The 22,691-nt window shown below is 37.5% G+C and overlaps 2 protein-coding genes across 6 annotated transcripts in view; one reads left to right on the top strand and one right to left on the bottom strand.

Annotated features, from left to right (window-relative positions):
• CDH20 (cadherin 20) overlaps positions 1–22,691 on the top strand; it is a 208,220-nt gene that overhangs the window by 164,555 nt on the left and 20,974 nt on the right. For both annotated transcript variants that reach the window (XM_013993290.3, XM_084977335.1), the window contains 2 exons: positions 3,024–3,211; positions 10,898–11,151. In XM_013993290.3, the coding sequence (XP_013848744.2) occupies positions 3,024–3,211; positions 10,898–11,151 (442 nt within the window). The remainder of the gene's footprint in view (positions 1–3,023; positions 3,212–10,897; positions 11,152–22,691) is intronic.
• LOC102165284 (uncharacterized) overlaps positions 1–22,691 on the bottom strand; it is a 780,066-nt gene that overhangs the window by 737,540 nt on the left and 19,835 nt on the right. The window lies entirely within an intron of this gene.

Here is a 22,691-nt window from a genome sequence, read left to right as displayed (position 1 = left end):
TCCTTGTTTTTTATCTATTTTATATACAGTAATATATATCTGTAATCCCAAATTCCCAATTCATCCCTCTCTCTGTTTCCTGATTTCTTGGCCAAAGAAACCAAGGGTGGAGTCAAAAATGACAGTGATTTTTTAAGTCTGGGTAACAAGGGGAAGAATTGTACTACTGATAGAAATAGAGAATACATAATGGAACTAGTGGCAGGAAAAGAGGAAGACAAATTCCAATTTGAACATGAAGTGACAGCAGGACAATCAGACTGAATGTCCTTAAGGAAGGTAGAATCAAGGAGCTAATAACTGTGGAGTGGAGATGTAAATTTGAGAAACAGATGTAAATCTGAGAAACAGAAGCTTAAAGAGAGCAGTTAGAGAAGTGGAGCGTGGGAGTTCCCAGTGTGGCTCAGTGGGTTAAAAACCTGACTAGTATCCATGAGGATGCAGGTTTGATCTCTAGCCTAGCTCAGTGAGTTAAGGATTTGGCCTTGCCACAAGCTGAGTTATAGGTTACAGATGCGGCTCAGATCTGACATTGCTGTAGCTGAGGCATAGGCTGGCAGCTGAACCTCCAATTTAACCCCTAGCCTGGGAACTTCCATATGCCACAGGAGCTGCCCTAAAAAGAAAAAAGAAAAAAAAAAAGAAAAGTGAGAGCAGCAGACACAATTTTAGGTGAAAAACTTAACCAGGGAAATCAGGTTAAACAACAACAACAACTAAACTGAAAACAGAGAACCAAACAAAACATCACTTGAAGAGCTACATTTTGAGTCAGCCAGACCAAGTTTTGTGTATATAAATACAAGAAGAGACCTCAAATATTTTACATATAACTGATATCTATAAAGTCCCCATGAGATCTCATGAAACCAAAAGACAGGATACTAGATAAGTATTTCACAAGTGGGGCAAACAAGTAGGTTACTAAGTTAATTTGTTCTATAATACAGAATAGCAGTGCACCATGAAACAGTTTATAAAACGCCATATGGATTGGCATCTTAATTGCTTTCCTGACCCTGTGGGCTCCACCTTTATTATTTCATGATTGCCTCATATTGTTAATATTATAGACTACAGATTCTTGAACATCCTTGAACTATCCCATTTCACTTTGTAGTCTGACACTAGACAGTATTTCTGGTGAAGGCAGAAAAGGTAGAAGAATGAAGTTATTACATAGTTCATAAGTATGTAGATTTAGACATACCGCAGGAAACAGTTATCACTCCAACCATGGTAGCTGCACAATAGCAAAACAAAATACAATAACTGGGGTCTTGATCCTGCCCTACAAGATGCCCAACATCCTAACACCACTCTAAAGCATATGTTTTGAGTTATCATTTTTTTTAAAGCAATGGAAAATCTAGAATAGAGTGGAAGCATGGATTTTGTTGCGTGGAAGACAAAACAGAAATGTATAAAAGTAATCTCTGTGTCTCCAAATGTTGTTCATACACCATCTCTGCTTTCTCTAAAATAGCCATTATTTTTTGACTTCCAAAAAAAATTCTTTATCTCACTATTTCTCCTTCTACTTGCTAAAACAAAGTTAAATGATCTCATTCTATAACCTACCTTGGATGAACTCTTCTGCATTATTAATGCTCCAATTCCTCATTCTATAAATCCCACTTTCCTTCTTTTTCATAAATATTATCAAAACTGATTATGGGATGTTGATAAAATGACACATCTACTATTTTATATTGAACAAGTTCAATCACCTTTAATTATTAAATATAATAGAATATCAAGACCTTAGATATTACTTTCTAATATAATGCATCGTATGTAGAAGTTTTTGTGTATGTTTGTTTATACACAGAACACATAACTTCCTTGGAGAAAATATAGGCAGATACATGTTTGTTTTACCCAAACATGTTCTGCAATAGCAAAGTCTAATCCATCAGACTTTGGAAGTGAATGTAAAGAGATCAGGAAACCCAAGCACCTGCCACATTAGTATAGACATTAGCAATGTCCTGACTCATACTGGCAAAGAACAAGCATCATTTCTTCTGTGCAAGGGAAGATGCTGTCAGCCTCCCCAAATCTTTGCGAAACTTGAGCAGGCTGCCCAGGTTCACATCCCCACAGCTTGCAATGCATATTAGAAAAAGAAAGACCATGTATGTATTAAAAACGTGATTTTTGATTTTGTTATTTAGCCATTCACATATGACCAACACAATAATGAAGAACATCAGAAAGTTTAGCTCCAGAGAACGTACGTTAATGAAAATACGACTCTGTGGAGATGAAAATGAACTGAATTAGTGAATTCAGGATATCAAGTTGAAAAGGAGAACATTGCTGGCTCTGAGCTTCTTACGTAAGTGAGAACTTAGGGGTATTCTATTCTGGAGAAGAGAACGAGTATCAGAGATCTGTCCATGAAGAAGCCTCCAATGGGCAATACCAGGTACAAGGACACATGGATGGCTAATACAAGAAGCTGGTGGAATTTGTTCTCCATGGTGATCCTCCTTTGTAGGTCACTGGTCACCATTAAATTTGAGCAGGTGGTCATAGAGATGCACACTCAGCATGGTGGCCAGGCCACAAAGGAAAATGGGAGCATTTGAAATGTCAACAGAGTAAATAGGTACATTAGACCACAGTGGTTTGTTTCTACTTTTCCCAGAAGGAATTAGCATTTGGGGAAATAGGTTATCAGGAAGTACTGAAAGACTGGAAGGCAAGATACTTCCTACCACTCTGAAAGTAGATTCACTGAGATGAGAATGTATGTTTGCTTTTGTCCTCTCCTACTCCTAGGATTATGATAAAGGTTTTCTAGCCCCTCCTTCGCAAATATCCAGTACAGACTATGACCCATAATGTTTTTTTTTAGCCTCTTTAGATCTGTTTTTTCATCTGCAAAACTCAAGTTTTAATTTTTGGACCATGAAAAAGACGTTTGGCACAGCACAGTGGGTATGATGTGATACTGAGAAGGCAGTGTCTTGTAGTGACAGATCACCAAAAATTCATGTTCTGACTCTTCTTTACAGAACATTATCAGATGAGTGTGTTGGAATCAGCTCCAGTTAGCTCTACTGTGGGGAGAGTGTTTGCCAAGGATTTGGATGAAGGAATCAATGCGGAGATGAAGTACACTATTGTGGATGGAGATGGTGCAGATGCATTCGACATTAACACAGATCCCAATTTCCAAGTTGGCATCATAACTGTGAAGAAGGTAATCCAACTCCTTTTTCCAAATCATTTAAATAGAGGCTCTGAATGTGTATGAGATATTAGTAAGGCTGCTATATTACTGTTATCCTCTGATAAAACAGTCTTGCCTATTATTAAGGGGGGGGAAGCTTACTTCTTTTGTTTATATGTAAACACTGGTTGTGTCAACATTTTATAAAAAGGGTACCAAGTCATGATACAAACATTTTTTTTTTTCTTTTTTGGCCACCCTACGGCATATGGAACTCCTGAGCCACAGATCAAATCAAATCTGCAGGCAACACCAGAGCCTTAACCCACCGTGCCTGGCCGGGGATCAAACCTGCATCCCAGTGCTCCAGAAATGCTACTGATCCCATTGCACCAACAGCAGGAACTCCACAAACATAGTATATGTCACTTCTAGCTCACCACTTAGCTACTTTAAAAACTGCTGTAGCTTAATTCCCTAATGATGCTAATGACTTAATCAATATTTGCATTTGAATAACCTCAGTTTTTGCCATAATATACAATAAATAACAATGAAGTAGGCTACACTATTATTATTAATCAATAAATAACATGTAGAGATTTTTAAGTTGCTACTTAAAGACCCATAGATGCTAATTAGACTTGAAAAGACTTTATCGAGCATACTTTGCTTCATAAGTTAATAAGTTTTCTGAATATAAGCTACAGATTCTGTGGCATAAGGCACATATGGATATACTCAGCTGAAAGACAAAACCTAAAAAATTTTGAAGTTTTAACATCCTAATAAATACATCTGATAAAATGCATTAATTCAAAAAATCATTGATGTAATCTTCCTTTGCCTTTATTTCAAATACATTTTAAAACCCAAGATATCTTATTTATTCAACAAATATCTGTCGAATGCCTACTTATGTGCCAGGCACTGTTCTAGTCATTTAATGTAAAGAATGAAAACCAAAAACCTCTGCCCTCTTGAACTTTACATTCTAGTAAGGAGAAGAAGACAATCAAAACAGCAAGTCAATAAAGTAGTATATTAGAAGATGATGAGTGCTATGTAGAGGGGGTGTAAGAACAAAGTGAAATCAGAAGAGCCAACATGACTTCAAATTTAACTGGGTAGTTGGGATTGGCCTCATAGAGAAGGGACATTTATGAAAAGACTTAAAGTGGGCAGAGTCACCACATAGAGATGGGCAGGTTGACAATGCACAACTCTAGGAGATGTCCTATAAGTGACTTTCAGTGAGAACTATAAATGGCAACCCTATAGACAAGGGAATAAACATGGAAATATTGAGGAAAGTGTTCCAAGCGAAGGAACAGCCAGTGCAAAGGTCTTGAGGTATGACTCTGGTTTGGTTCAAGAATAACAGAGGGTTTATAAGGCTGGAGATGAGGTCAGAAAAGTAACAAGGGGACCAGATTGTGTTAGGACCTTGTAGGCAGATGTAAGGTCTTTGGGTTTTAATCTGAGTAAAATGGAGCATTGGAGGATTTTTAACAGATGCGTGACATAAGGGACTTTCATTATGAAATAATTGCTGTGTATGCTATGCTGAGAACAGACCATAAGGATAAGAATGGAAACAGGGAGACCAGCTGAGAGGCTATTGCAATAATCCAGGTAAGTGATGATGGTGGCTTAGTCTAGGGTATTGAGAATAGAGGTGGTGAGAAGTGGTCAGAATCTGAATATATTTTGAAGGTAGAGTCAACAGGATTTCCTAACAGGTTGGATGAGAATATGAAATAAAGCAACAAAAATAGAGCTGCCATTAAGTGAGATGGGGAAACATTGGGATTCAGTCCTAGGTACGCTGCATTTGCAATGTCTATCAGACCCCCAAGTGGAGATGTGTAGTAGCTGTTGGTTATAGGAGTCTGGAAATGGGAGAAGAGTTCTGGGCTATAAATATAAGTTTGAGAGTCATAAATGGTACTTAAAGCAAACAAAAAGGAATGATGCTCCAAGGGACTGAGCGTAGATGGAGAAGACGACAGTGAAAGAAGCTCTGTGGCACTCCAATGTGAAGAAGTCAAGGAGAGCAAAGACAATCAAGGAGACTGAGGAGAGACCAGGGTAGGCAGAAGGAAATCAAAAGAGTGTGGTATCCAGGAAGGCATGAAGAAACTGTTTCCAAGAGAAGAGAGCAACTGCCTGTGGGCAAATGCTGCTAAAGATCATATAAAAACACTGAAAATTAAACACAGACTTTAGAACATGGAAGTCATCGATCACCTTGGCAAAGGCAACAAAGTCATAACCTTTTTTTTTTTCTTTTTTTTTCTTTTTTAGGGCCACATCTGCAACACATGCAATTTCCCAGGCTAGGAGTCTAATCAGAGCTATAGCCACTGGCCTCTGCCAGAGCCACAGCAACACGGGATCGGAGCCACATCTGTGACCTACACCATAGCTCTCGGCGATGCCGGATCCTTAACCCACTGAGCAAGGCCAGGGATCGAACCCGAAACCTCATGGTTCCTAGTCGGGTTCATTTACCACTAAGCCATGACAGGAACTCCAACAAAGTCATAACTTAGAACATGGCTCAAGTTAATGTGTTTAATAACTTTATTCTATGCTGTTCCATAGAGCTGAATTAATACTGCTTTAGGGAAGAAGTGTTCACTTGTTTTCTAATTTATTTAAGGTGCATTCAAGCACAGTAAAAAAAAAAAAAAAAAGGATATATCTAGCATTCCTCCAACCAGAAATTTTTATAAATAGTATAAAATGACGTCACAACAGTGCAAAATGCTGACATTAGCTTTGGAATCATCATATGAATGAGTCTGAATGTAGTTTAAATACTGCATTATTTTATTCATATTCTTTGAGAATTAATAATACATGCCAGAATTATAAAAGTGACTAGAAATAATAATACCAATCTCATGTGTATGACAAGAGATTAAGAACACTCTTCAGAGCTCCCGCTATGGTGTGACGGGATGGGCAGCGTCTTGGGAGCAGCTGGGACACAGGTTTGATCCCTGGCCCAGCACAGTGGGCTGGAAATCCAACGTTGCCCCAAGTGTGGCTTAGGTTGCAACTGTGGTTCCAATCTGATCCCTGGCCCAGGAGTTCCATATGCTGAGGGGCAGCCAAAAATGACAAAAAAAAATTCCCCTATTATTTTGCATGCCTCAGGTTAAAAATTAATAACACCTTGCTTACCATAACTGGTAACTATAAACAATGTAAGAACTCACAGTTTTGGATTATTATTTTTTTAATGCAAAAAAATTATCTTTAAAAAATCAAGCATAGAAAAAGTTTTTGAGGTTCTCAATGTATTTAACTTTTTATTTTATATCTTAAATATATAAGGTAATTCTAAATAATAACAATATTAATTTATGTCAAGTTATTAAAATATATCTTAGACCTTGTTACTTTAAAAATATTAACTATTACAATTTTGTATATGATGAGATCAGTTCAGAGTGATATGGCTGTAGACTGTATCTGAAAAGAACCTCAAAATGTCATTTCCCCAGGTCCCTTAACTAGAGAAAAGATTAAAACTCATAAGAACACTGTATTTCATTGTCATTGCTAAAACTATATCCATATTTAATCAAAACATATATCAGTTTTGCCAAGGTCATTTGGATTTCTCTTCTGAACTTGTGCTAGAAAATGGAATTAAGAAAGAAGTCAATAAGTTGAGTAGATGGACAAGTCAAATATAATAAATACTTTAGAGGCCACTGACTGCACAATCTATACCTTTGTAACGACATTCACTCAAATGCTTGATCCATACCCATCTTCCCCATTTGTCATTAATAATGTCATGTGAAATTGAAACAGAAGTTCTGCTTTTGATTTATTTCCCTAAGGCCTATTATTTGTCTAAAAAGCATATACTTTTTCAAAAAGAGAAATTAAGTTGAATTGATAGAACTGGGTCTTCATAAAATCACACTGATTACTACTCAGTACCTTGGGTCTTTTTGACTTTTAAGTAATCAATCAATTGATTTTCAGTCTCTTAATTTAAATCTTTGAAAGATAACTTGAAATACATTATTTTTAGCATGTTCTTTACTCTGTATGAGCATGGTCTTAGATCTTCAGCATGTCGTCTATCTTCCATTATACAATAAACAATTGTGTTAAGTCCATTCTCCACTTAGGCAGCCCACAAAGCACAAAACTTTTGTATTTCATCAAATCTAAGGTGCCATGAATTGTAATTCTCATCATTGTTTTATATACCACTTAAAAAAAAAAAAAAAAAAAAAAAAAAAACTCTTGGAGTCCCCATCTTGGTGCAGCGGAAACAAATCCGACTAGGAACCATGAGGTTGCGGGTTTGATCCCTGGCCTCACTCAGTGGGTTAAGTATCCAGCATTGCCGTGAGCTGTGGTGTAGATCGAAGACGCGGCTCGGATCCGGCATTGCTGTAGCTTTGGCGTAGGCCAGTGGCAACAGCTCTGATTAGACCCCTAGCCTGGGAACCTCCATATCCCACGGGTGCAGCCCTAAAAAGACAAAAGACAAAAAATAAAAATAAAAATAAAAAAACTCTTACAAATTTGAAAGATACAATGCTTTCTTACTCCTTAATTTGCAGATATTGGAAAAGCTCTTGTAGACACAGACATCTTTGCTTTCCTAATATCAGATTTACTTCCTGCTGTTGTTTCCATGCCATTTTGCCCACACAACAACTTTTGTTTCAATGTTGAATCATAATACAATCTTTTTGAAGACATTTAGAAGGCAGTAAAGTTCAACACATGTTATTACCAACAATGTGAAGAACTCCACTGAAATACATAAACGAGGAGTTCCCGTTGTGGCTCAGTGGTTAATGACTCCGACTAGGAACCATGAGGTTTCGGGTTTGATCTGTGGCCTTGATCACTGAGTTAAGTATCCAGCATTGCCATGAGCTGTGGTGTAGGTCTCAGACGCAGTTCGGATGTCGCGTGGCTGTGGCTGTAGCATAGGCCTGCAGCAACAGCTCCGATTAGATCCCTAGGCTGGGAACCTCCATATGCTGCGGGTGCAGTCCTAAAAGGACAAAAAGACAAAAAATAAAATAAACGACTTTGACCAGGTTTGGCTAGTACAAAGGTGACAACTACATTCCACTTCCTGTCGGGCCTACAGTGATTATAAGGTGCCATCAACTAGAGAAGCAAGCCCTATTTCCAAAATGTCAAAATATTAAAAAATGTATATCTTTAAATCACTGAACTATGGTAACAAAATCTGCATATATATAAACATGTTAATACACTGAAAAACTTTCACACTATTCAATGTAACAACATTTTTGGTTTTTAGGTCCTCTCTAGGCACTTGGGAATAAAAATCTGATTAAGTCAGCCTTTGCTCTTTAGTATCATGAAGGCAACCAATACAGAAAGAAATATTTGTAATACAAAATAAAAAGAGCCTTAATGGAAGTAAGACAAAGTACTATGGGAAAAGAAGAAGGAATGATTAACTCTGCTTAAGGGATTTGCATTGCTATTTGGTGCCATAATTTTCATTACTCAATTTTCGAGGATATAATGACTTTTCACTTTTATGTGCTCCAACTCCAGGAAAATTCTTGAATATAGCTTGGGTTCTCAGACATTACTACTCTTTTATTTACTAATATAAATATGTAAATTAAATGATGCTAAAGAAAAACAAGTACAAAAGCTTTTCAGGAAAGCAAAGTCAAACTCATAAATCAATTGTGGGCAGCTGAAAGCTTAGGGCATTTAAGGCAATGTTTGCAATGTTTTCTTTAAATTTTAAATAATAAAATTATTTAAGGGAGACAATAATCTTAAATAATATAAAAATCATGAGGTAACTTATTTAAAAGAAACTTTAACAATAATTTAAAGACTCACCCTAGTCTTTCAACAGACAGTACTGGAAAAAATGGATGTTTGTATGCAAAAAAAAAAAAAAAAAAAAAAAATCTTGACTCATACCTCACAAAAATAAACTCAAAATAGATCATTTACCTAAATGTTAAAAATTAAACTATAGGGAGTTCCCATCGTGGCGCAGTGGTTAACAAATCTGACTAGGAACCATGAGGTTGCGGGTTCGATCCCTGCCCTTGCTCACTGGATTAATGATCCTGAGTTGCCGTGGGCTGTAGTGTAGGTTGCAGACTCGGCTCAGATCCTGCTTTGCTGTGGCTCTGGCGTAGGCTGGCAGCTACAGCTCTGATTAGACCCCTAGCCTGGGAACCTCCCATATGCCGCAGGAGCGGCCCAAGAAATGGCAAAAAAAAAAAAAAAAAAAAATTAAACTATAAAACTTATTTAAAAAGGAGCTCCTGCTGTGGCACAGTAGGTTAAGACCCTAACTGCAATGGCTTGGGTCACTGCAAAGGTGCAGGCACGGGTTCAGGTTCAGTCCCCAGTCCAGAGCAGTGGGATAAAGGATCCAGTATCACTACAACTGCAGCATAGGTTGCAGTTGCAGCTGGGATCTGATCCTTAGCCTGGGAACTCCATATGCTGCAGGGCAGCAAAAAAGAAAAAAGAAAAAAAAAAGAATTTGAAAATAACAAATTTAGTTAAAGCAACTACTGCTGCTTATTTCTCAAAAGCAAACCAGTTGCTTACACAGACACATGCCTCTTCCTAACATGAGATGTGCTGACATATTTTATGGAAAAGAGGGCAAATGAATGAAATATCTAGCTAGGAAAACTTGAGTCATTGCCAAATGGACATATGACTTTTAAGGTTTAGAAACTGCTTTACTAACCTCTGTAATTATTTTATAGAACTGAACTGCCATGATTTTTTTATTATTGATATTTTGAAGTAAGTATTGCTTTTTATGTTTTTGTTTTAAAAAAATGGATTCTTAAGAGATAACATTCAAGTCCACTTTCTGCCCTGAAGTGCAGTACTTATTTTGACATAAAACATTCTGAAGAAAGAGAGAGATCCAAAAAAGGAGCCACCAAAAAATTATATTTTATGACACAAGATTTTATTAGAGAAAATTAAACTTTTGTGGATGAGCCTGAATGAAGAATTTAAAAATCCAGAGCCACATTTCTACTGTCACAGCATAACCACATCTGCTTAAGGCAGTCTTCCAGCTCTCTGTTTCTTTAACTGTAAAATGAGGCATTGAATTAAGTTTTTGGAAGATTGTCTATAATAAACTATGTACACAAATAGTGATCTGACACAGTGCACTAAGAACCTTGTGAGCTTCTTATTGATAGCTTCTTGAAAAAAAATCACTATTGCCTTTGTACTCAAGAAATTTTTTTTTTTTTTAAGCAAGAAAACAGAAAAGCCTAGACCTCAGTTGTATGGGTATTCTGAAACAGAACTCAAACTCTCTCTTAATTAACATATCTTTTCAAATGAACAAGCATTTCTAATAACGTGACCATGCTGATTAAAGAGTAGACAAGTTAAAGTTGGCCTTGCCCAGTGTACAGAGGCTTTCTTAATCAGCCAACGCTTCCTTCACTATCTCTGAAGCATCTAGCATCCTCCTTACCTTCTCTATCCAAATAGAGTTGAAAGTAACATTAGGACTAAGAACTATGGAACAAAAGAAAAATTCCCCGTATTTTTCCTCTTGCCTCTTTTCCACCATTTTAATATGTTTGAGAATCTACCCACTGGCCATGAGTATTGGTCAGCCTTTACAACCTTGACGTATATGCTTCTAGCTAATCAATTTTCCTGTCATTACTTTTTCAGCCCCTGAGTTTTGAAAGCAAGAAAAGCTACACCTTAAAAGTGGAGGGAGCCAATCCTCACCTAGAGATGCGTTTTCTGAACCTAGGCCCATTTCAGGACACAACCACAGTGCACATCAGTGTGGAAGATGTGGATGAGCCTCCTGTGTTTGAACCTGGCTTTTATTTTGTGGAGGTACCTGAAGATGTGGCGATTGGAACAACCATACAGATCATTTCTGCCAAGGACCCAGATGTGACCAACAACTCGATCAGGTTTTTCCGTACATTTCACCTTTTCCTTATACCCTGGAATCTTCCCTTACCTTGTATCTAATTTTCTAGCATTCTTCCTCTTTTCTTCTTTCCATCTCTGGAGACTCTCCTATCTCTTTAAATTCTTTCTGCTTAAACAATATAGACTTTTCATGTCATTTAGAAGTGATCTATCATTATGTCTATAACTCACTGTTAGTTGGTTCAGCAACACGTACACACACCTTTCAGTTCTCAATTGTGGCCTTCTTGACCTCAGGGAGTAGATAATTCTTTGTTGAGGGGGCTGTCCTGTGCATTGTACAATGTTTAGCAGCATCTCTGGCCTCTGTCAACTAAATGCTAGTAGCATCCCCTGAGTTGTAACAATCTATGTCACGGGATGCTGCCAAATAGACACTAGATGTCAAGACACTTAAAAACTATTGAATCTTAGTGGTGAATATAAAGGTGATCATTGTACATTCTTTTAATTTTTATGAACCTTTGACTTTTTTACCTTAAAAATGAAAAAAATAACATATAGAAACACCTATTTCCATATACTACAGAAAGAACAGAATAGAAACTATAGGGAGTGCCCATCGTCGTGGTTAACGAATCCAACTAGGAACCATGAGGTTGCGGGTTCGATCCCTGGCCTCGCTCAGTGGGTTGGGGATCTGGCATTGCCGTGAGCTGTGGTATAGGTTGCAGACGTGGCTTGGATCCTGCGTTGCTGTGGCTCTGGCGTAGGCCGGCTGCGACAGCTCTGATTAGACCCCTAGCCTGGGAACCTCCATATGCCGCAGAAGCGGCCCTAGAAATGCCAAAAAAAAAAAAGAAACTACAACTGCTGTCAAGAGCTCTGATGCCATGTAGACTGGCTTTCTATTGCAAGCCCATATCCACCTCTCCAAAGCACATTTTAAACATCAAGATTCCAGATGCTTCCCCCTGGGGGGGTGGGGGTCGGGGAGGAGAGCTGCTCCTATAGTCATGGCAATTTCCCATAGACTCTGGAACCAAAGCACAAACAGCTGGTGGACAGGTTGACATTTCAACCTTCCAGAGCAACTGCCAAGCCTCTGAAGCTTGACACAAAAGATCAGGATCCCAAGGCTGTCTGAGGCCATCTGTCACATTAATTGTTGAAAGTCACACAAATGGATCTAGGGCTTTAGTGCATGCAGACAGCACATTTTAAACACACCCCCAATTTATCAAAGGTCTTTTCTGTCAGCTGGCTACTTTCCTCACTTGGTGCCATTTTGTATTTAATGAAAATGTGCTTTTGCAGTTTAATAAAGACGGTTCTCTGCTGAGATTAACTATACTGAGGGAAATCAGCTTCCTCTAATCAATTAGCAAACAATTTAAACTCTCAAGCATTAAAATGTCTAAAATTATTTTGTTTTAATTCTGATATCTGATTTTTAGAAGACAACTAGTTTTTATAACAACTTTATATAAGTGATATTTCAACCTTAAGCTTTTTAAATGTATAATAGGACAGGAAGAAGTTAGCGAAATCGTATTACCCCTAAAAAAAACACACAAATGAAACCAATTCAATTATAAATTTATATTCATAATACAAATATTATAGTTTATATTCATAATACAAATATATCAGAAGCCAAGAACATATATCTATCTTCTGATTAATCTATTCATATCAGAGACAATACTGTGGGGAAACTTCAGAGAAGAAAACTTTATAGAGGGAAAAGGTTTGAAATAAAACAAGCACAGTATGAAAAAATCAAATCCCACTTCTAAAAGAGTCAGTCAGAATACCCAATGGATACTTCCACATCTTCTTCCCAGTTTCTGACTCTGGACTCCTATATGGTATGCACTGGAAATACGGTTTTGTCAGGAGCCACACTACTAAATGATAAGCAAGAGAGACTGAAAGCAGTCAGGAAATACACATACACACCTACACACACACACACACACACACACACACACACACACACACACCCCCCTAGAGTGAATGTGCATTATTATTCAGGACTAAAGTCATTATCTCAACACATATCTAGGAAGGAAAGAGAAACACCAGCAGGCCTAGTTCCACCACTGGCATGGAGCAAAAAGAGGTACACAAAATGAGGGAATCCTGTCTGGCTCACAGAAAATGCTGCTTCAGATGATGAGCCATTGGAAACTACCAGTTGGCCGGCATGGCACAGCAGTTAGCAACAGGGAGGTCTATGATGGGGTGTTGCTAGTCTAAGAGATCTTGGTGAAGAGGAATCCAAGAATGAACAGGGAGAAGGCAGAGTCCACTGAGCTAATTCTAGGTCTGGACTCTAAGTCTCAAGAGAGAAAGTGGCACGAACAAGACAGTAGGCCTTGAGGTAATAAGACAAGCGTTTGGGCACAGGGGGTAAAGCAGAATTCCACTTAGCAAAACTAGAAATGTAATCCTCCTCTGCATTTCAGATGCAAAGAAGGAAGAGAATTCATATTGCTAGATACGGAGGCTCTGACTCTTTGTACTGTCCCACAGGAACAAAGAATGGTCCCTGGACCCAAAGAGACAATTGGGAGTCCTGGATTCTCAGAGAGAAAAGCACCTAGAAGTCAAATCTCTGGCTATCGCTTAACAAACACGTTTGGGAATTACTTTCCTATGTTATCTTTCCCCATATTGCTCATTTTCTCCCTATAAGTTATTTTCTTCTAAAACAATTTGCATGTTATATGCTGCTTGGCTATCAAATTTATCTTCTGCATTTTTATTAAAAATAAATGAAATTCATATTCCTAAAAGAAAATACATATTAAACCACCCAAAAAAATCAACATTATCACCTGAATTAAAATGTTATGGATAAAAGGTCATTTAACTTCTAGAAAAGATTACCAGGACTTTTATAATCTCATTTCTAGAAAGTTTATGGTGTGTTCAGGCATATAAACTGGTCATTATTTACTAGTGAAGCCAAAAGTAAGTCTCCAGATTTAGTTATATATCCATGAAAAATACAATGTTTGGATGATCTAAATTTTTAATAAATGCTCAAGGAATTTGTACTAAGCAGGAAACTGAACCATTTGGCAAGTGAAATAGGCTTCTGCTGGTATGGAAACAGCCTGACCTCCTGTGCCGTCCGTGTGTGTGTGTGTGTGTGTGTGTGTGTGTGTGTGTGTGTGTGTGTGTGTGTGTGAGCGCCTGACCTCCTGTGCCTTCCGTGTGTGTGTGTGTGTGTAAACAGCCTGACCTCCTGTGCCTTCCGTGTGTGTGTGTGTGTGTGTGTGTGTAAACAGCCTGACCTCCTGTGCCTTCCGTGTGTGTGTGTGTGTGTGTGTGTGTGTGTGTGTGTGTGTGTGTACACTTAGGGAACCTGTCCTCCCTACTTCCGAATCATTCCTAAATTCAGAGAAAGGCCTCAGGCAAGTAAACGAGCAGGGAGTTCAACAAATACCAGCTATTGTTCACTGAAGGCAGTTTTGTATATGTATGTTATGCCTATTCTGTCCACAGTAGGTGAGAATATTATGGTTAGAGAAAGGAAAACCACCTACATAATTCACTAGCGTATCCCAATTTTCTCATTTTCCATCTGTATCTACACCTTTAAATTTGTTCTCCTGACTCCTCAAAATTGGCCCAGTGTCCCATTCAGAGTAATGAATGCTATTATTGCCCCAATTCAAGCCCCGCTTGGGAAATTGGAAAGTGATTCCACTGATGAGGGAGGCTTCTCCAAGGCAGGCTCGCAGTGTCTCCTCTCAGTGTGTCACCAGGCAGTACTGTCATGGGTTCTGTCAGTTATTTGCATCACTCCATCTCTCATACCATCTGTGACATTTGCTATGGCATTGTAGGTTTGAATGCAGAAAGCTGGTTCATCGCAGGCTGCCTCTCCCCCTGGGAACTATGCCTACAGCTTGGAGAGCTGCCATCAGGGTTATGGCTCTGTGGGCTGCATGGCTGGCTTTTCTTATGTTTGGGGAACTGAAAGAAAAGGCTGTCATGAGACAACCAATATTTTTTTCTAAGACAAAACTCAACTCTTAAAATAGCCAGTAGGAGTTCCCGTCATGTCAAAGTGGAAACAAATCCAACTAGGAACCATGAGGTTGTGGGTTCGATCCCTGGGCTCGATCAGTGCATTGAGGATCTGGTGTTGCATGAGCTGTGGTGTAGGTCACAAACACAGCTCAGATCTGGCGTTGCTTTGACTGTGGCGTAGGCCAGCAGCTACAGCTCCGATTAGACCCCTAGCCTGGGATCCTCCATGTGCCATGGATGCAGCCCTAAAAAGACAATCAGTCAACCAATCAATCAATCAATCAATCAATCAATCAGTAAGCCAGTAAACTTTAAAACTAAATCACTAATTTATACCTGGGGGAAATAAAGCTCCAGTTAATTTTGAATGAACTTTGTAGGCATGTGTTTTTTACTTTTTATTATAGTTAATTTATAGTGTTTTGCCAATTTCTGCTGTACAGCAAAGTGACACAGTCATGAATGTGTACACACACACACACACATACACACAGAGTTTCCTGTGCTATACAGTAGGCCTCATCACTTACTCATTCTAAATGTAACAGTTTGCACCTACTAATCCCAAACTCCCAGTCCATCCCTCTCCTTTCCCCATCCTTTTCAACCACAACTCTGTTCTTCATGTCTGTGAATCTGTTTCTGTTTTGTAGATAGGTTCATTTGTGTCGTATTTTAGATTCTACATGTAAGTGATATCATATGATATTTGTCTTTCTCTTTCTGACTTACTTCACTTAGAGAATCTCTACTTGCATCCATATTGCTGCAAGTGGCATTACGTCATTCTTTCTTATGTTTGAGTAGTATTCCATTGTGTATATGTAACACATCTTAATCCATTCATCTGTCGACAAACTTTTAAGGTTGTTTCCATGTCCTGGCTATTGTGAATAGTGCTGCATTGAACATAAGGGTTCATGTATCTTTTTGAATTACAGTGTTATATGGATATATGCCCAGGAGTGGGATTGCGCAATCATATGGTAGTTCTATGTTTAGTTTTCTGAGGAACCTCCATATTGCTTTCCATAGTGTTTATACCAACTTACATTCCCACCAAGAGTGTAGGTGTTTTTCTCCCTACCCTCTCCAGCATTCATTTGTAGACTTATTAATCATGGCCATTCTGTGAGGTGGTGAGGTGGTAACTTGATCACTACAGTTTTGATTTGCATTTCTCTAATAATTAGTGGTGCTGAGCATTTTTTCATGTGCCTACTGGCCATCTGTATGTATTCTTTAGAGAAGTGTCTGTTTAGGACTTCTGCCCATTTTTCTATAGGGTCTTTCTTGTTATTACTGAGTTGTATAAGTTTTTTGTATATTTGGGGATATTAGGCCCTTGTCAGATGCATTGTTTGCAATAATTTTCTCCCATTCTGTGGGTTGTCTTTTTGGGTTTTTTGTTTTCCATGCTTTTCTTTGCTGTGCAAAAGCTTGTAAGTTCAATGAAATCCCATTTGTTTATTTTGTTTTTATTTATATTGCCTTGGGAAACTGACCTTAGAAAACATTCGTATGGTTTATGTCAGAGAATGTTTTGCCTATGTTCTCTTCTAGGAGTTTTATGGTCTCATGTCTTATGTTTAAGTCTTCAAGCCATTTTGATTTGATTTTTGTGCATGGTGTGAGGGTATGTTTTAATTTCATCGACATACATGCAGCTGGCCAGTTTTCCCAGCACCACTTGCTGAACAGACTGTCTTTTTTCCATTCTTGACCCCTTTGTTGAAGATTAATTTACTGCAGATGTCTGGGTTAATTTCTGGGCTTTCTATTCTGTTCCATTGATCCACATGTCTGTTTTTATAGCAGTACCACAGTTTTTTTCTTTAATTTTTTTTATTGTTATTTCCCCAATACAATTTTTTTTCTCCTGTACGGCATGGTGACCCAGTTACACCTACATGTATACATTCTTTTTTCTTTCATTATCATGCTCCATCATAAGTGACTGGACATAGCTCTCAGTGCTGCACAGCAGGATCTCATTGCTAATCCATTCCAAAAGCAATAGTTTACACCTATTAACCCCAAGCTCCCAGTCCATCCCACTCCCTCCCCCTCCCCCCAGGCAACCACATGTCTATTCTCCAAGTCCATGATTTTCTGTTCTGTGGAAAGATTCATTTGTGCCATATATTAGATTCCAGGTATAAGTGATATCATATGGTATGTCTTTCTCTTTCTGACTTACTTCACTCAGTATGAGAGTCTATAGTTCCATCCATGTGGCTGCAAATGCCATTATTTTGTTCTTTTTTATGGCTGAGTAGTATTCCATTGTGTATATATACTACTTCTTCCTAATCCAATCATCTGTTGATGGACATCTGGGTTGTTTCCATGTCTTGGCTATTGTGAATAGTAATGCAATGAACATGCGGATGCATGTGTCTTTTTCAAGGGAAGTTTTGTCCGGATAGATGCCCAAGAGTGGGATTGCTGGGTCATATGGTAGTTCTATGTACAGTTTTCTAAGGTACCTCCATACTGTTCTCCATAGTCATTGTACCAGCTTACATTCCCACCAACAATGCAGGAAGGTTCCCTTTTCTCAACACCCTCTCCAGCATTAGTTATTTGTGGTCTTATTAATGATGGTCATTCTGACAGGTATGAGGTGGTACCTCATGGTAGCTTTCATTTGCATTTCTCTTATAATCAGCGATGTTGAGCATTTTTTCATGTGCTTGTTGGCCATCTGTACCTCTTCCTTGGAGAAATGTCTATTCAGGTCTTTTGCCCATTTTTCCATTGGGTTGTTGGCTTTTTTGCTGTTGAGTTGTACAAGTTGCTTATATATTTTAGAGATTAAGCCCTTGTCCGTTGCATCTTTTGAAACTATTTTCTGCCATTCTGTAAGTTGTCTTTTTGTTTTCTTTTTGGTTTCTTTTACTGTGCAAAAGATTTTCAGTTTGATTAGGTCCCATTGGTTTATTTTTGCTTTTATTTCTGTTGCTTTGGGAGACTGACCTGAGAAAATATTCATAAGGTTGATGTCAGAGAATGTTTTGCCTGTGTTCTCTTCTAGGAGTTTGGTGGTATCTTGTCTTACACTTAAGTCTTTAAGCCATTTTGAGTTTATTTTTGTGCATGGTGTGAGGGTGTGTTCTAGTTTCATTGATTTGCATGCAGTTGTCCAGGTTTCCCAGCAATACTTGCTGAAAAGACTGTCTTTTTCCCATCTTATGTTCTTGACTCCTTTGTCAAAAATTAATTGACCACAGGAGTCTGGGTTTATTTTTGGGTTCTCTATTCTATTCCATTGGTCTGTCTGTTTTGGTACCAGTACCACACTGTCTTGATGATTGTGGCTTTGTAATATTGCCTGAAGTCTGGGAGAGTTATGCCTCCTACTTGGTTTTTGTACCTCAGAATTGCTTTGGCAATTCTGGGTCTTTTGATGTTCCATATAAATTTTTGGATTGTTTGTTCTTGTTCTGTGAAAAATGTCATGGGTTATTTGATAGGGATTGCATTGAATCTTTAGATTGCTTTGGGTAGTATGGCCATTTTTACAATATTAATTTTTCCAACCCAGGAACATGGAATATCTTTCCATTTCTTTACATCTTCTTTAATTTCCTTGATTAATGTTTTGTAGTTCTCAGCATATAAGTCTTTGACCTCCTCAGTCAGGTGTATTCCCAGGTATTTGATTTTTTGAAATGCAATTTTAAAAGGTACTGTATTTTTGTATTCCTTTTCTAATATTTCTTTGTTAGTATACTGATTTCTGAATGTTAATCTTATATCCTGCTATTTTGCTGAATTTGTTAATTAGTTTGAGTAGTTTTTGGGTTGAGTCCTTAGGGTTTTCTATGTATACTATCATGTCATCTGCATACAGTGACAGTTTTATCTCTTCTCTTCCTATTTGGATGCCTTTTATTTTGTCTGATTGCCATGCTATGACTTCCAGTACTATGTTGAATAACAATGGTGAGAGTGAGCATACTTGTCTTGTTCCAGATTTTAGTGGGAAGGCTTTCAGTTTTTCTCCATTGAGTATTATATTTGCTGTGTGTTTATCATAAATGGCTTTGATTATGTTAAGGTATGTTCCCTCTATACCCACTTTGGTAAGAGTTTTAATCATGAATGGATGTTGGACTTTGTCAAATGCTTTTTCTGCATCTTTGAGATGATCATATGGTTTTTCACTTTTCTTTTGTTAATGTGGTGTATGACGTTGATTGATTTGTGTATGTTGAACCATCCCTGTGAACCTGGGATGAATCCCACCTGTTCATGGTATACAATCTTTTTTATATGTTGTTGAATTCGGTTGGCTAAAATTTTGTTGAGAATTTTTGCATCTATATTCATCAAAGATATTGGCTTATAGTTTTCTTTTTTGGTGGTATCTTTGGTTTTGGAATTAGGGTGATGGTGGCATCATAGAATGTCTTTGGGAGTGTTCCTTCTTCTTCAAACTTTTGAAAAAGTTTAAGGAGGATGGGCATAAGTTCTTCTTTGTATGTTTGGTAAAATTCACCTGTGAAGCCATCTGGTCCTGGACTTTTATTTGTAGGGAGTGTTTTTATGACATATTCAATTTCATTTCTAGTGATCGGTCTGTTCAGTTGATCTATTTCTTCTTGATTCAGTTTTGGCAGGCTGTAAGTCTCTAGAAAGTTGTCCATTTCTTCTAGTTTGTCAAATTGTTAGCATACAATTGTTCATAGTATTCTCTCATGGTTTTTTTGTATTTCTGTAGTATCTGTTGTGACTTCTCCCTTTTCATTTCTTATTTTGTTTATTTGGGTTTTTTCTCTCCTCTTCTTGGTGAGTCTAGCCAGAGATTTGTCAATTTGGTTTACCTTTTCAAAGAACCAGCTCTTGGTTGTATTGATTTTTTCTATTGTTTTTTTTTAATCTCTATTTTATTGATTTCCTCTTTGATCTTTATGATTTCCTCCCTTCTGCTGACTTCAGGTTTTGCTTGTTGTTCTTTTTCTTATTCATTTAGGTGGTGGGTTAAGTTGTCAATTTGAGATTTTTCTTCTTGTTTGAGGAAAGCCTGTATTGCTATGAATTTCCCCCTGAGCACTGCTTTTGCGGCATCCCATAGATTTTGAGTGGTTGTGTCTTCATTATCATTTGTCTCGAGGTATTTTTTTAATTTCCTTCTTGATTTCCTCATTGACCCATTGGTTTTTTAATAGCATGTTGTTTAGTCTCCATGTAGTCAGTTTTTCCTCATTTCTTTTCCTCTGGTTGATTTCTATTTTCATGCCATTGTGGTCAGAGAAGATACCTGAAATAATTTCTACACTCTTAAATTTTTTGAGGTTAGCCTTGTGCCCCAGGATGTGATTGATCAATTCTTGAGAATGTTCCATGTGCACTTGAGAAGAATGTATATTCTGATTTTTTTGGATGTAATGTCCTGAAAATGCTTACTAAGTCTAACTTTTCTATTGTGTCCTTTAGGATCTCTATCGCCTTACTGATTTTCTGTCTAGAGGATCTGTCCATTGATGTGAGTTGGGTATTAAAGTCTCCTACTAAGATTGTATTCCCATCAATTTCTCCTTTTATGTCTATTAGTATTTGTTGGAGGTATCTGGGTGCTCCTATATTAGGGGCCGATATATTGATGATAGTAATATCTTTTTCTTGAATGGATCATTTAACCATTAAATAGTGTCCTTCTTTGTCTTTATGGCCTTCATTTTAAAGTCTATTTTATCTGATATGAGTATTGCAACTTCTGCTTTCCCATCTTGTCCATATCTTTTCTCATCCCCTCACTTTCAATCTATATGTGTCCTCTGCCATAAGGTGAGTTTCTTGTAGAAAGTAGATTGAAGGTTTTTGCTTTTTTATCCAATCTGCCACTCTGTGTGTTTTGACTGGAGCATTCAGTCCATTGACATTTAAGGCGATTATTGATAAAAATGTATTTATTGCCACTTTAAATCTTGTTTTCCAGTTGATTTTATGTTCCTCTTTTCTTTTTTTTTTTTTTTTTTTTTTGTTGGATGGTTTCCATTTATTTTATGCTTGAGTACCTTTCAGTTTTTGTGAATGTAATGTTTGGTTTTGATTTGTGGTTGCCCTGTTTTTTAAGTATGTTTACCCCTTCCTATATCTGCTTGCTTTAGCCTGACAGTCATATAGGCTCAAACACATCATTAAAATACACAAAGAATCTATATTTTCTTACTTTCATTCCCCACATTGTATGATTTTGATGTCTTTTTTTTTTTTTTTTCAACATCTTCATGTTTAGATCTGTATGCTGGCTTATTTAAGTGACTGCTTTCCAATTGTGGTTTCCTCCATCCTAATTCTTTTTCTTTTTTTTTTTAATTTAGAGAAGCTCTTTCAATATTTCTTTTAGAATGGGTTTAGTATTGCTGTACTCTTTTAGCTTTTGTTTGTTGGGAAAATTCTTTATTTTCCCTTCTATTTTAAATTATATTCTTGCTGGATAGAATATTCTGGATTGCAAAATTTTTTCCTTTCATCACTTTAAATATATCTTGCCACTCCCTTCTGGCCTGTTAGTGTTTCTGTGGAGAAATCAGCTGAAAGCCTTATGGGGGTTCCCTTATAATTAATGCTTTGCTTTTCTCTTGTTGCCTTTAGAATCCTCTCTTTAACTTTTGCCATTTTTATTACAATATGTCTTGGTGTGGGCCTGTTTGGGTTCAATGTGTTTGGGGCCCTCTGTGCTTCCTGTATCTTGATATAAGTATCCTTTAGGTTTAGAAAGTTTTCAACCGTAATTTCTTCAAATATATTTTCAATCCCCTCTTCTTTTTCTTTTCCTTCTGGAATTTCTATTATGCATAGATTGGCCCGCTTTATATTATCCCATAGGTCTCATATTGCTTTCATGTTTTTTCATTTGGTTTTCTGTCTGCTGTTCTAATAATTTCCATTATTTTGTCTTCCACATCACTAATTCGTTCCTCTGCATTATTCATTCTGGTCTTTATTGCCTTTAGCTCAGTTTGTATCTCTGAAAATGAGTTTTCTAGTTTTTCTTGGCTCGTCCTTTTATTTTCTAGTTCCTTTCCAAAAGAATCTGCATTACTGTTCATATCCTCTCTTAATTACTTCAGTATTTTCACTATCTCCCTTTTGAACCCAATGTCTGTCAAACTGCAGGGGTCTGTTTCATTGTTGACTGCTTTAGGTGAATTCTCCTGTTCCTTTGATTACTGTAGCTTTGAAATATTGTCTGAAGTCTGGGAGAGCTATGCTTCCTTTTTTTTGGCAGGTATTTATTCTTTATTAATTAGCCTACTGTTTGCTGGTAATAATAGTCAATAAACTATCATGGCTTAATTAATCTTCAAAAAGAGATAAGGTTTTGTTTCCTTAAACAAGCTCATACATTCAATGTGCCTAGGTTTGATTCCCAGCAGTCTAACCTTGGGCAAGTGACTTAATCTTTCCATGCCTCCGTTTTCTCACCTGTAAAATGGAGATAACATTTAGGATGACATTTTATACCCGATCCTCACAGGATTATTGCAAGGATTAAATAAGACATTTAGAGCAGTGCCTG

Source organism: Sus scrofa, chromosome 1 (genome assembly GCF_054392235.1).
Source record: "Sus scrofa isolate SSC_HxYL_T2T_F1_AM1 chromosome 1, Sscrofa_HxYL_maternal_Yorkshire_Landrace_v2.0, whole genome shotgun sequence".
NCBI lineage: Eukaryota > Metazoa > Chordata > Mammalia > Artiodactyla > Suidae > Sus > Sus scrofa.
The sequence above is the reverse complement of the archived record's forward strand: the minus strand, read 5'-3'. Positions and strand labels throughout refer to the sequence as shown.